Here is a 13,788-nt window from a genome sequence, read left to right as displayed (position 1 = left end):
TTATTTTTAGGAAAATGGTTTTTAAATAATTATAATTGCAGAAATCGGGAGAGAAATTCGATTTATACAAAGAAGGTGGCATCAACGTACTTGGTAATTTAATCCAAGGTAATCCAGACTCTCCTCATCCTCAATACTACGGAGCTTTACAAGTATTTGCTCGTCATCTGTTGGGTTATTCCTTCCAACCCTTAGATCATTACCACTTGGCTCCATCTGCCTTGGAACATTTCGAAACTTCCATGCGCGACCCCGCCTTTTACCAATTGTACAAAAAGATCGTCTACTACTACTTCAGATACATGTCCCACGTCAAGCCTTACACCAAAACCGAACTGTATTTCCCCGGAGTCGAAGTTACTGATGTTAAATTCGACCGTCTGGTCACCTACTTTGACACCTTCGACTCAGACATCAGCAACGGCGTCTACGTAACTCCAGAAGAATACGTCAACCACAAATTCAAAGTGTATGCCCGTCAATACCGTCTCAACCACAAGCCGTTCAATTACTACATCCATGTCAAGTCTGATAAGCCAGTGAAAGCTGCGGTCAAAATCTTCCTTGGACCTAAATACGATGAATACGGTCGCTTCATCAACATCAGTCAAAATCACTACAACTTCGTGGAGTTCGATTACTTCACCTATGACTTGAAGGCTGGCGACAACCAGATCACTCGCAGTTCCCACGAAAATCCTTTCTACGGCCCAGACCGCACTTCATATCACGAACTCTACAAGACTGTAATGGGTGCCTACAACGGACAAGGTGAATTCCACCTCGATGGATACCAACAGTATTTCTACTTCCCGAAGAGATACATGCTTCCAATGGGCAAAGAATACGGAATGCACTACCAGTTCTTCGTGTATGTTTATCCATTCGAAGAGTACAAGGGACACCACGAGCACGAAGGCGAATACTACTACCCGAGAGTCGGAAGTGGTAGCTATATGGAAGACAACTATCCGTTTGGTTATCCATTCAACAGATTTATTGAGTATGAGAAGTTGTGGTACGACATGCCTAACGGTTATTTCTATGAGGCACCTATTTACCACACTCCTGTCCATCAAATCCAATCCACTGTTCATCATTGAGTGATGATGTACTAATGTTATTTTTTTATTTAATAAATATAAGAGTTTAAACAATTTTTATTGTTTTAATAATAAACAATGAATTAATTCGGGTAACATTTTGAATTATACAGTAGAATTTCGATTATCTGAGTTAGACATCTCCGACCTCGGTTAATTGAAAAAAAAAAACAGAGAATCAAAATACTATACAATTTTAATGAAACTAATGTATTTTGAACACAAGTAAGCATATAACATTAAGAAAAAGAGATTTCGATCTTTTATAGCATAATTTATATGAATTTTTAAATAAATCTTTTTTAAGCGTCAGAATGCGAATATAATTCTAAGGCTCATGTGGGTAAATAAAAAAAATAAGTTTAACGTGACGACTTGATGCAGCATCATTTTTAATCGAAAAAGTAGTTCTGTGGGGATTTTTAGGTAAACTGCAAATAGTTCGGTCTACAGAGCTTGTGTAAAAAGCTCTCTTGAAATTATATATTGTAAATATCGTGCCTCGGTAAATCACATGGGAGTCTTTGAATAATTTGGATAAAAAGTGGATAATTTGAATTATTACAAACATCAGAATACCAGAGGTATTATACTGCAAAAACTATATTATTAATATATATATACCTGCAAAATGCAAAATATATATATCGGCAAAAATTAAATAAAATTGCAAACAGATGTTTTAAACCAGTAACAAAATTACTAAATATAAGAAACAGAATATTGAAGTCTACATTTCTCCAATTAGAATTTAATGGGTCTCTCTTACTTTACCTCGTCTCTACCCTCAAAATTAGTCAAAGAAGAAGATCCATAGTACTCCAATCTTTGTGCGTGTCTCTAAAAAAATTCCAGCTAAGACTGTTACGGGGCTACCTACAAAAGAAACAGTGGGAGCCATGTTTTGCTCATGATATCTTTCACCAGTTTCACGTCATGTCCGAGTGATATAACGTGTACTTAGAATCATCTGTGAACAAATCATTACGCCATTAGACTGCAGTCTATATGCGGTGATCACTAGCCCCTGCTCTGTGGACAACCGCCTGGCTCTAAGACCAGTTCACGTAACTTTCTTCTTATGGTACACAGACTTACTGTAATTTAAACGTCTGTACAGAATCAGAAATCAGAAAACAAGACCGTTTTCCTTCTTTTGAATGTATCTCATTATCGACCACCAGCGTATGGTATATTATTTCAAGTGACACGACTGTTACACATTGTGCAACATTATACATTTCAGCTACTTATTGACTCAGATTGCCATGTTCCGAAATTGCAATTGTCAAAATCTTATTAAGAATGAACCAAATAAAATGAATTCCAATCCACAAAATGGAAATAAAAAATTTACAACAAATGAAATGTTGTTTATTTTTATATCTATTAACTATATAAAAATTAAAATAAATTTAATATACTGACTTTTTAGAGCTTTCCTTTCAAAATGCGTAAACAAATTCTGGATTGGAAAATACTTATTTGTTTTGTACCATTTATTTTTTTTATTATCCATAGTTTTAACGTAGCACTGTAGAGTTCTTGTTAGGGAATCCAAAAGAATTGGTCAATGCGGTAGTGTTTTATTGACCAATATAAAGAAAAATATTTATTAAATATTCCAACCTACTAGTTAAGATCTTTTTCACACTTTTTTGAAAGAATGTTTATTTTCAATAATTCTCAAATAAATAATATAATTTATAATGTTTTTTTTTAATTATATCTTTGACCCAACAATTTATTTATTAAAGTGATAATTTGTAGAAAAACAATTACTTGCAAGTTAGTAACGGCCCGTTGCATGGACTCGCAGCATGTCGTGGCCCCCGGCAGAGCGTCGGAGCGACTTTTGCACTCGTGAATATATAAGAAAAAGATTTTTTTGCAATATCCATGTAGAACTATTTAACCTTTAACTAAAAATATACTTTCAGACCTGCCCTTTTGACTAAAAGGGATGCGGCATGAAGCCGTCATAACCAAATTATTTTTTAAAAAATTACCCTTTAAGTCTTTGAAACTATATTCGCATCTTGTCGAGAATTATACAAAAATTAAGGGTTCTAAAAGTTCCCACCTAATCAAACTGCTAAATACATAAAGTAAATATACCTTTTAAAAATTACATCAACCTAAATATGTGTTTTTAAAATGCAAAACAATTATTGACACCTATTTAAATGTAATTTAATGAAATAATTAATTTTTATTGAGATTTAATACATTTATTAAGCAAATATACATATTTGATACTTGTTTACAACTGACTTCTGAGATGATAGTGGTACTCCATTTTTTTGAATATTTTTTGTACATTTGATGACTGCCAATTTTTGTTATATTTTTTTAAAAATTAAATTAGACTTTTTCACTCTGTAGTGGATTTTAATAATTAATCTAGTTTATTAATATTTAAATATAAAGAGATAATTTACCTATGATCTGTATCAACCTCTGTATATGCGGTTATACATTTTTATTATGATTTACTTAAAACAACAATTTATTTTCACTTCTTACGAATTCTCAAAATATCTAATAAGATTGAGGACATTTTTCTCACAACACAATCAAAAATACTTCACATCAATGTATAATAAGATAGGAATCATACTCAAATTAATTTAAAATAAATTAGAAGAAGGAACGGTTAGTGCTGTTGAAGTTGTATTGAATTGATAAAATGTTGTTTTTGTCTCCATCTAAAATTAAATTATTTGCATGCTGCGCATCGTACATTTTTATCATATATTTGCTTATCATTTTAATATTAAATAATACATTACATCTTTCTTCAATTAAAGTTTTTTAACATTAAAATATAACTAATTTAATTATCATAAATTTTTAATTAAAACATATATTAATCGTAAATATTACATTCAAATAATTGGTAGAAATTAGATAAAATTATTTATCAGGTTATGAAAAATCTCGTGGAGTTAATTTAAGTAAATGGTTTATGATGATTATATACTTTTAAAATTAAAGTAAAGTTTATTTAGTCTAATTGAAAGTTTAAATTTATTCTTACTCTTAAACATAACATACAAAATATAAAAATGTTTGTTAAAATTATGGATATTTTATATCAAACTATTATTCTTTTGAACATTTATGTCAGAAATATCAAATACATATTTCAAAAGTCTCCAGTATAACTATATATTCACATATAGAACATTTTAATTTATCATAAAACTTGGTGCTTGTAATACTGGACCCTTGGCAAAAACAGAGTATTATACATTTTTAATATAACAAGGATAGTTGACTGTTCTCTTAAAGTACTTATATTTATTCTTGAATCTGAAAGTCCGTAAATGACTCATAGGGTTCAATTAATGAACAATGAGTTCATATAATCATGTTTGGGTTTAAAACAATTTTTTGAAAACAAATTACTTATTTCTCTTTAGATGTGAATAATTAAAGTATGAAAAAAAAGTAATTATCTAACAATCTGAACTTACCTATCACAACACTGTTTTCTATATAAGAAATAATATGTTAAAATAAATTTATATTCGTATTTTTAGTAGTTATTTCATTATAACTTTCGACTGTGACGAGCCTGTCACTTGTATATATTTCCTATTGTTTCTGTTTTATTATTCAGGACCTCAAAAATTTTTGCAGTGTTTCATTTGGCATAAAACTTCTGTAAAGGAGATTGTTGTAATTATTTGTTTAAGATGTATATTTAAATTTGTATATAAGTGTATACGATATTTCAAATTACTTGAGATATACAAAAAACTCCTTACATTGAAAATAAAAAAATAAATTCTTAAACAATTGTTTTCGCAATTATGTAATAAATATAATCTAGTAAAATTTCACCTAGTTAATCATTTCGAAAACATTTCGAAACATGTAATGAAATACAAACCCTGCCGTTAGGCCATGCAACAGGCTTTATCTCCCGGGTCAAAACCTGGGGTCACTTATTGGTATAAAAACGGTCACAACTGCATCCATCGGCAGACTTGACTGTTTGTTGAGGTACAGCAAACATGAAGATCTCAGTGGGATTCATCTTTTTGTGCCTTGCTGCCCTTGCAGTTTCCAAGCACCCATACAAAGTTGGTAAGTTGGATCTAAATTTTTATTATAAGTGATATGTAATTATTTGGTCGACGGTTGCAGCTAATAAGGAATTTTTGGAACGTCAAAAGGACGTTCTCACATTATTCTCTTACATAAACCAACCAACTTATTACAAAGAGCATTTGAGCATCCTCGAGAAATGGGACTGGAAAAACTACGAGAATCACTTTACTGTATGTGTTCTTTGCAATTCTCTACTAATATATGTATAACTAACATTAATATTTTTACAGAAACCAGAATACTTTAAGAAATTCTGGCAGTACTATCACTACGATGCATTCCTTCCCAGAGGAGAAATCTTTTCGGTCTTCAACTATCACCATGTGGAACAAGTCAAAGTTTTATTTGACATGTTTTACTATGCCAAAGATTTCGAAACCTTCTACAATTTTGCCGTTTGGGCTCGTCAATACATTAACGAAGGCATGTTCTTGTACACCGTTTCGGTGGCCATCGTTCATCGTCCTGATACTTATGGTATTGTCATTCCTCCAATCTATGAGATTTATCCGTACTATTTCTTCGGAAGCGAAGTTATCGAAAAGGCTCAGTACTACAAGCAAATATACCATGGCGAACAACAAGACGGTTACCATACCATTTGGGCCAACTACTCTGGAGACTATTTGAATCTTCACCCCGAGCAATCTATGTCCTATTATTTGGAAGATGTAGGCATCAACAACTTTTATTACTACTTCAACTTGTACTATCCCTACTGGATGTCCGCACAAGAATACAATTTTGTTAATGACAAACGTGGTGAACTCTACTTGTACTTCTACCAACAAATTCTGGCTCGTTATTATTTGGAACGTTTGTCCAACGATTTTGGAGAAATTCCTTACTTCAATTGGGAAGTTCCTTTCGAAACTTACTACTATCCATCTATGCACTATCATAATGGACTCGCATTCCCGTCCAGACCCAAGTTCGCTAATTTGTACGAATACTTTTACAACTACGGTCAATCATGGACAATGAAGTCAAAGTATGGATACAGTTACACATACTCTACTGAATATGAAAAACGCATCCACGAAGCTATTGATTTCGGTTACTACTACGACGTGAGTATTAACTTTATTTATTTTTAGGAAAATGGTTTTTAAATAATTATAATTGCAGAAATCGGGAGAGAAATTCGATTTATACAAAGAAGGTGGCATCAACGTACTTGGTAATTTAATCCAAGGTAATCCGGACTCTCCTCATCCTCAATACTACGGAGCTTTACAAGTATTTGCTCGTCATCTGTTGGGTTATTCCTTCCAACCCTTAGATCATTACCACTTGGCTCCATCTGCCTTGGAACATTTCGAAACTTCCATGCGCGACCCCGCCTTTTACCAATTGTACAAAAAGATCGTCTACTACTACTTCAGATACATGTCCCACGTCAAGCCTTACACCAAAACCGAACTGTATTTCCCCGGAGTCGAAGTTACTGATGTTAAATTCGACCGTCTGGTCACCTACTTTGACACCTTCGACTCAGACATCAGCAACGGCGTCTACGTAACTCCAGAAGAATACGTCAACCACAAATTCAAAGTGTATGCCCGTCAATACCGTCTCAACCACAAGCCGTTCAATTACTACATCCATGTCAAGTCTGATAAGCCAGTGAAAGCTGCGGTCAAAATCTTTCTTGGACCTAAATACGATGAATACGGTCGCTTCATCAACATCAGTCAAAATCACTACAACTTCGTGGAGTTCGATTACTTCACCTATGACTTGAAGGCTGGCGACAACCAGATCACTCGCAGTTCCCACGAAAATCCTTTCTACGGCCCAGACCGCACTTCATATCACGAACTCTACAAGACTGTAATGGGTGCCTACAACGGACAAGGTGAATTCCACCTCGATGGATACCAACAGTATTTCTACTTCCCGAAGAGATACATGCTTCCAATGGGCAAAGAATACGGAATGCACTACCAGTTCTTCGTGTATGTTTATCCATTCGAAGAGTACAAGGGACACCACGAGCACGAAGGCGAATACTACTACCCGAGAGTCGGAAGTGGTAGCTATATGGAAGACAACTATCCGTTTGGTTATCCATTCAACAGATTTATTGAGTATGAGAAGTTGTGGTACGACATGCCTAACGGTTATTTCTATGAGGCACCTATTTACCACACTCCTGTCCATCAAATCCAATCCACTGTTCATCATTGAGTGATGATGTACTAATGTTATTTTTTTATTTAATAAATATAAGAGTTTAAACAATTTTTATTGTTTTAATAATAAACAATGAATTAATTCGGGTAACATTTTGAATTATACAGTAGAATTTCGATTATCTGAGTTAGACATCTCCGACCTCGGTTAATTGAAAAAAAAAAAAAACAGAGAATCAAAATACTATACAATTTTAATGAAACTAATGTATTTTGAACACAAGTAAGCATATAACATTAAGAAAAAGAGATTTCGATCTTTTATAGCATAATTTATATGAATTTTTAAATAAATCTTTTTTAAGCGTCAGAATGCGAATATAATTCTAAGGCTCATGTGGGTAAATAAAAAAAATAAGTTTAACGTGACGACTTGATGCAGCATCATTTTTAATCGAAAAAGTAGTTCTGTGGGGATTTTTAGGTAAACTGCAAATAGTTCGGTCTACAGAGCTTGTGTAAAAAGCTCTCTTGAAATTATATATTGTAAATATCGTGCCTCGGTAAATCACATGGGAGTCTTTGAATAATTTGGATAAAAAGTGGATAATTTGAATTATTACAAACATCAGAATACCAGAGGTATTATACTGCAAAAACTATATTATTAATATATATATATACCTGCAAAATGCAAAATATATATATCGGCAAAAATTAAATAAAATTGCAAACAGACGTTTTAAACCAGTAACAAAATTACTAAATATAAGAAACAGAATATTGAAGTCTACATTTCTCCAATTAGAATTTAATGGGTCTCTCTTACTTTACCTCGTCTCTACCCTCAAAATTCGTCAAAGAAGAAGATCCATAGTACTCCAATCTTTGTGCGTGTCTCTAAAAAAATTCCAGCTAAGACTGTTACGGGGCTACCTACAAAAGAAACAGTGGGAGCCATGTTTTGCTCATGATATCTTTCACCAGTTTCACGTCATGTCCGAGTGATATAACGTGTACTTAGAATCATCTGTGAACAAATCATTACGCCATTAGACTGCAGTCTATATGCGGTGATCACTAGCCCCTGCTCTGTGGACAACCGCCTGGCTCTAAGACCAGTTCACGTAACTTTCTTCTTATGGTAGACAGACTTACTGTAATTTAAACGTCTGTACAGAATCAGAAATCAGAAAACAAGACCGTTTTCCTTCTTTTGAATGTATCTCATTATCGACCACCAGCGTATGGTATATTATTTCAAGTGACACGATTGTTACAGATTGTGCAACATTATACATTTCGGCTACTTATTGACTCAGATTGCCATGTTCCGAAATTGCAATTGTCAAAATCTCTTTAAGAATGAACCAAATAAAATGAATTCCAATCCACAAAATGGAAATAAAAAATTTACAACAAATGAAATGTTGTTTATTTTTATATCTATTAACTATATAAAAATTAAAATAAATTTAATATACTGACTTTTTAGAGCTTTCCTTTCAAAATGCGTAAACAAATTCTGGATTGGAAAATACTTATTTGTTTTGTACCATTTATTTTTTTTATTATCCATAGTTTTAACGTAGCACTGTAGAGTTCTTGTTAGGAAATCCAAAAGAATTGGTCAATGCGGTAGTGTTTTATTGACCAATATAAAGAAAAATATTAATTAAATATTCCAACCTACTAGTTAAGATCTTTTTCACACTTTTTTGAAAGAATGTTTATTTTCAATAATTCTCAAATAAATAATATAATTTATAATGTTTTTTTTAATTATATCTTTGACCCAACAATTTATTTATTAAAGTGATAATTTGTAGAAAAACAATTACTTGCAAGTTAGTAACGGCCCGTTGCATGGACTCGCAGCATGTCGTGGCCCCCGGCAGAGCGTCGGAGCGACTTTTGCACTCGTGAATATATAAGAAAAAGATTTTTTTACAATATCCATGTAGAACTATTTAACCTTTAACTAAAAATATACTTTCAGACCTGCCCTTTTGACTAAAAGGGATGCGGCATGAAGCCGTCATAACCAAATTATTTTTTAAAAAATTACCCTTTAAGTCTTTGAAACTATATTCGCATCTTGTCGAGAATTATACAAAAATTAAGGGTTCTAAAAGTTCCCACCTGATCAAACTGCTAAATACATAAAGTAAATATACCTTTTAAAAATTACATCAACCTAAATATGTGTTTTTAAAATGCAAAACAATTATTGACACCTATTTAAATGTAATTTAATGAAATAATTAATTTTTATTGAGATTTAATACATTTATTAAGCAAATATACATATTTGATACTTGTTTACAACTGACTTCTGAGATGATAGTGGTACTCCATTTTTTTGAATATTTTTTGTACATTTGATGACTGCCAATTTTTGTTATATTTTTTTAAAAATTAAATTAGACTTTTTCACTCTGTAGTGGATTTTAATAATTAATCTAGTTTATTAATATTTAAATATAAAGAGATAATTTACCTATGATCTGTATCAACCTCTGTATATGCGGTTATACATTTTTATTATGATTTACTTAAAACAACAATTTATTTTCACTTCTTACGAATTCTCAAAATATCTAATAAGATTGAGGACATTTTTCTCACAACACAATCAAAAATACTTCACATCAATGTATAATAAGATAGGAATCATACTCAAATTAATTTAAAATAAATTAGAAGAAGGAACGGTTAGTGCTGTTGAAGTTGTATTGAATTGATAAAATGTTGTTTTTGTCTCCATCTAAAATTAAATTATTTGCATGCTGCGCATCGTACATTTTTATCATATATTTGCTTATCATTTTAATATTAAATAATACATTACATCTTTCTTCAATTAAAGTTTTTAACATTAAAATATAACTAATTTAATTATCATAAATTTTTAATTAAAACATATATTAATCGTAAATATTACATTCAAATAATTGGTAGAAATTAGATAAAATTATTTATCAGGTTATGAAAAATCTCGTGGAATTAATTTAAGTAAATGGTTTATGATGATTATATACTTTTAAAATTAAAATAAAGTTTATTTAGTCTAATTGAAAGTTTAAATTTATTCTTACTCTTAAACATAACATACAAAATATAAAAATGTTTGTTAAAATTATGGATATTTTATATCAAACTATTATTCTTTTGAACATTTATGTCAGAAATATCAAATACATATTTCAAAAGTCTCCAGTATAACTATATATTCACATATAGAACATTTTAATTTATCATAAAACTTGGTGCTTGTAATACTGGACCCTTGGCAAAAACAGAGTATTATACATTTTTAATATAACAAGAATAGTTGATTGTTCTCTTAAAGTACTTATATTTATTCTTGAATCTGAAAGTCCGTAAATGACTCATAGGGTTCAATTAATGAACAATGAGTTCATATAATCATGTTTGGGTTTAAAACAATTTTTTGAAAACAAATTACTTATTTCTCTTTAGATGTGAATAATTAAAGTATGAAAAAAAAGTAATTATCTAACAATCTGAACTTACCTATCACAACACTGTTTTCTATATAAGAAATAATATGTTAAAATAAATTTATATTCGTATTTTTAGTAGTTATTTCATTATAACTTTCGACTGTGACGAGCCTGTCACTTGTATATATTTCCTATTGTTTCTGTTTTATTATTCAGGACCTCAAAAATTTTTGCAGTGTTTCATTTGGCATAAAACTTCTGTAAAGGAGATTGTTGTAATTATTTGTTTAAGATGTATATTTAAATTTGTATATAAGTGTATACGATATTTCAAATTACTTGAGATATACAAAAAACTCCTTACATTGAAAATAAAAAAATAAATTCTTAAACAATTGTTTTCGCAATTATGTAATAAATATAATCTAGTAAAATTTCACCTAGTTAATCATTTCGAAAATATTTCGAAACATGTAATGAAATACAAACCCTGCCGTTAGGCCATGCAACAGGCTTTATCTCCCGGGTCAAAACCTGGGGTCACTTATTGGTATAAAAACGGTCACAACTGCATCCATCGGCAGACTTGACTGTTTGTTGAGGTACAGCAAACATGAAGATCTCAGTGGGATTCATCTTTTTGTGCCTTGCTGCCCTTGCAGTTTCCAAGCACCCATATAAAGTTGGTAAGTTATATCTAAATTTTTCTTGTAAGTGATATGTAATTATTTGGTCGACGGTTGCAGCTAATAAGGAATTTTTGGAACGTCAAAAGGACGTTCTCACATTATTCTCTTATATAAACCAACCAACTTATTACAAAGAGCATTTGAGCATCCTCGAGAAATGGGACTGGAAAAACTACGAGAATCACTTTACTGTATGTGTTCTTTGCAATTCTCTACTAATATATGTATAACTAACATTAATATTTTTACAGAAACCAGAATACTTTAAGAAATTCTGGCAGTACTATCACTACGATGCATTCCTTCCCAGAGGAGAAATCTTCTCGGTCTTCAACTATCACCATGTGGAACAAGTCAAAGTTTTATTTGACATGTTTTACTATGCCAAAGATTTCGAAACCTTCTACAATTTTGCCGTTTGGGCTCGTCAATACATTAACGAAGGCATGTTCTTGTACACCGTTTCGGTGGCCATCGTTCATCGTCCTGATACTTATGGTATTGTCATTCCTCCAATCTATGAGATTTATCCGTACTATTTCTTCGGAAGCGAAGTTATCGAAAAGGCTCAGTACTACAAGCAAATATACCATGGCGAACAACAAGACGGTTACCATACCATTTGGGCCAACTACTCTGGAGACTATTTGAATCTTCACCCCGAGCAATCTATGTCCTATTATTTGGAAGATGTAGGCATCAACAACTTTTATTACTACTTCAACTTGTACTATCCCTACTGGATGTCCGCACAAGAATACAATTTTGTTAATGACAAACGTGGTGAACTCTATTTGTACTTCTACCAACAAATACTGGCTCGTTATTATTTGGAACGTTTGTCCAACGATTTTGGAGAAATTCCTTACTTCAATTGGGAAGTTCCTTTCGAAACTTACTACTATCCATCTATGCACTATCATAATGGACTCGCATTCCCGTCCAGACCCAAGTTCGCTAATTTGTACGAATACTTTTACAACTACGGTCAATCATGGACAATGAAGTCAAAGTATGGATACAGTTACACATACTCTACTGAATATGAAAAACGCATCCACGAAGCTATCGATTTCGGTTACTACTACGACGTGAGTATTAACTTTATTTATTTTTAGGAAAATGGTTTTTAAATAATTATAATTGCAGAAATCGGGAGAGAAATTCGATTTATACAAAGAAGGTGGCATCAACGTACTTGGTAATTTAATCCAAGGTAATCCGGACTCTCCTCATCCTCAATACTACGGAGCTTTACAAGTATTTGCTCGTCATCTGTTGGGTTATTCCTTCCAACCCTTAGATCATTACCACTTGGCTCCATCTGCCTTGGAACATTTCGAAACTTCCATGCGCGACCCCGCCTTTTACCAATTGTACAAGAAGATCGTCTACTACTACTTCAGATACATGTCCCATGTCAAGCCTTACACCAAAACCGAACTGTATTTCCCCGGAGTCGAAGTTACTGATGTTAAATTCGACCGTCTGGTCACCTACTTTGACACCTTCGACTCAGACATCAGCAACGGCGTCTACGTAACTCCAGAAGAATATGTCAACCACAAATTCAAAGTGTATGCCCGTCAATACCGCCTCAACCACAAGCCGTTCAATTACTACATCCATGTCAAGTCTGATAAACCAGTCAAGGCTGCGGTTAAAATCTTTCTTGGACCCAAATACGATGAATACGGTCGCTTCATCAACATCAGTCAAAATCACTACAACTTCGTGGAGTTCGATTACTTCACTTATGATCTGAAAGCCGGTGACAACAAAATCACTCGCAACTGTCACGAGACTCCATTCTTCGGCCCAGACCGCACCTCTTACCATGAACTCTACAAGACTGTAATGGGAGCCTACAATGGACAGGGTGAATTCCATCTCGATGGATACCAACAGTACTTCTACTTCCCTCAAAGATATATGCTGCCAATGGGCAAAGAATATGGAATGCACTACCAGTTCTTCGTCTACGTTTATCCATTTGAAGAGTTCAAGGGACACCACGAGCACGAAGGCCAATACTACTACCCGAAAGTCGGAAGTGGTAGCTATATTGAAGACAACTATCCGTTTGGTTATCCATTTAACAGATTTATCGAGTTTGAGAAGTTGTGGTACGATATGCCCAACGGATACTTCTATGAAGCACCAATTTATCACACACCTGTCCATCAAACCCAATCCGCTAACTATCATTAATTGATTTATGATATAATAATACATTGTTATTTATTTGATAAATAAATAAAGAGTTGAAGCAATA

General features: G+C 32.6%; 2 protein-coding genes and 1 long non-coding RNA gene across 7 annotated transcripts in view; 2 read left to right on the top strand and 1 right to left on the bottom strand.

Moving 5' to 3' along the window:
* LOC109603723 (hexamerin-1.1-like) overlaps positions 1 to 7,466 on the top strand; it is an 8,722-nt gene extending 1,256 nt beyond the window's left edge. The window contains exons 3-4 of one of the 2 annotated variants that reach the window (XM_049965720.1): positions 5,453 to 6,292; positions 6,351 to 7,466. In XM_049965720.1, the coding sequence (XP_049821677.1) occupies positions 5,453 to 6,292; positions 6,351 to 7,412 (1,902 nt within the window). In that variant the 3' untranslated portion in view covers positions 7,413 to 7,466. Of the gene's footprint in view, positions 1 to 41; positions 1,158 to 5,452; positions 6,293 to 6,350 lie in introns of those variants that run through there. The other variant, XM_049965713.1, reaches the window with a different exon arrangement.
* LOC126265100 (uncharacterized) overlaps positions 1 to 13,389 on the bottom strand; it is an 18,793-nt gene extending 5,404 nt beyond the window's left edge. The window contains exon 1 of one of the 2 annotated variants that reach the window (XR_007547650.1): positions 13,268 to 13,389. This is a non-coding gene — a long non-coding RNA (uncharacterized LOC126265100). Of the gene's footprint in view, positions 1 to 646; positions 772 to 13,267 lie in introns of those variants that run through there. The other variant, XR_007547648.1, reaches the window with a different exon arrangement.
* On the top strand, positions 5,046 to 13,788 carry LOC109603712 (hexamerin-1.1-like). 3 transcript variants are annotated; one of them, XM_049965735.1, is made up of 4 exons: positions 5,046 to 5,198; positions 5,259 to 5,392; positions 11,765 to 12,604; positions 12,663 to 13,788. In XM_049965735.1, exons 1-4 carry the CDS (start codon positions 5,126 to 5,128, stop codon positions 13,722 to 13,724), a joined length of 2,109 nt encoding a protein of 702 aa, XP_049821692.1. In that variant the 5' UTR covers positions 5,046 to 5,125; the 3' UTR covers positions 13,725 to 13,788. The 3 variants fall into 3 exon arrangements, with proteins under 3 accessions (XP_049821692.1, XP_049821685.1, XP_019875766.2); XM_049965728.1 differs by lacking the exon at positions 5,259 to 5,392 and adding an exon at positions 11,571 to 11,704 and having other exon boundaries at positions 5,056 to 5,198; XM_020020207.2 differs by lacking the exons at positions 5,046 to 5,198; positions 5,259 to 5,392 and adding exons at positions 11,417 to 11,510; positions 11,571 to 11,704.

This window comes from Aethina tumida, chromosome 1 (assembly GCF_024364675.1).
Source record: "Aethina tumida isolate Nest 87 chromosome 1, icAetTumi1.1, whole genome shotgun sequence".
NCBI lineage: Eukaryota > Metazoa > Arthropoda > Insecta > Coleoptera > Nitidulidae > Aethina > Aethina tumida.
Note: the sequence above shows the minus strand (reverse complement) of the source record. Positions and strands in the feature narration are given on the sequence as shown.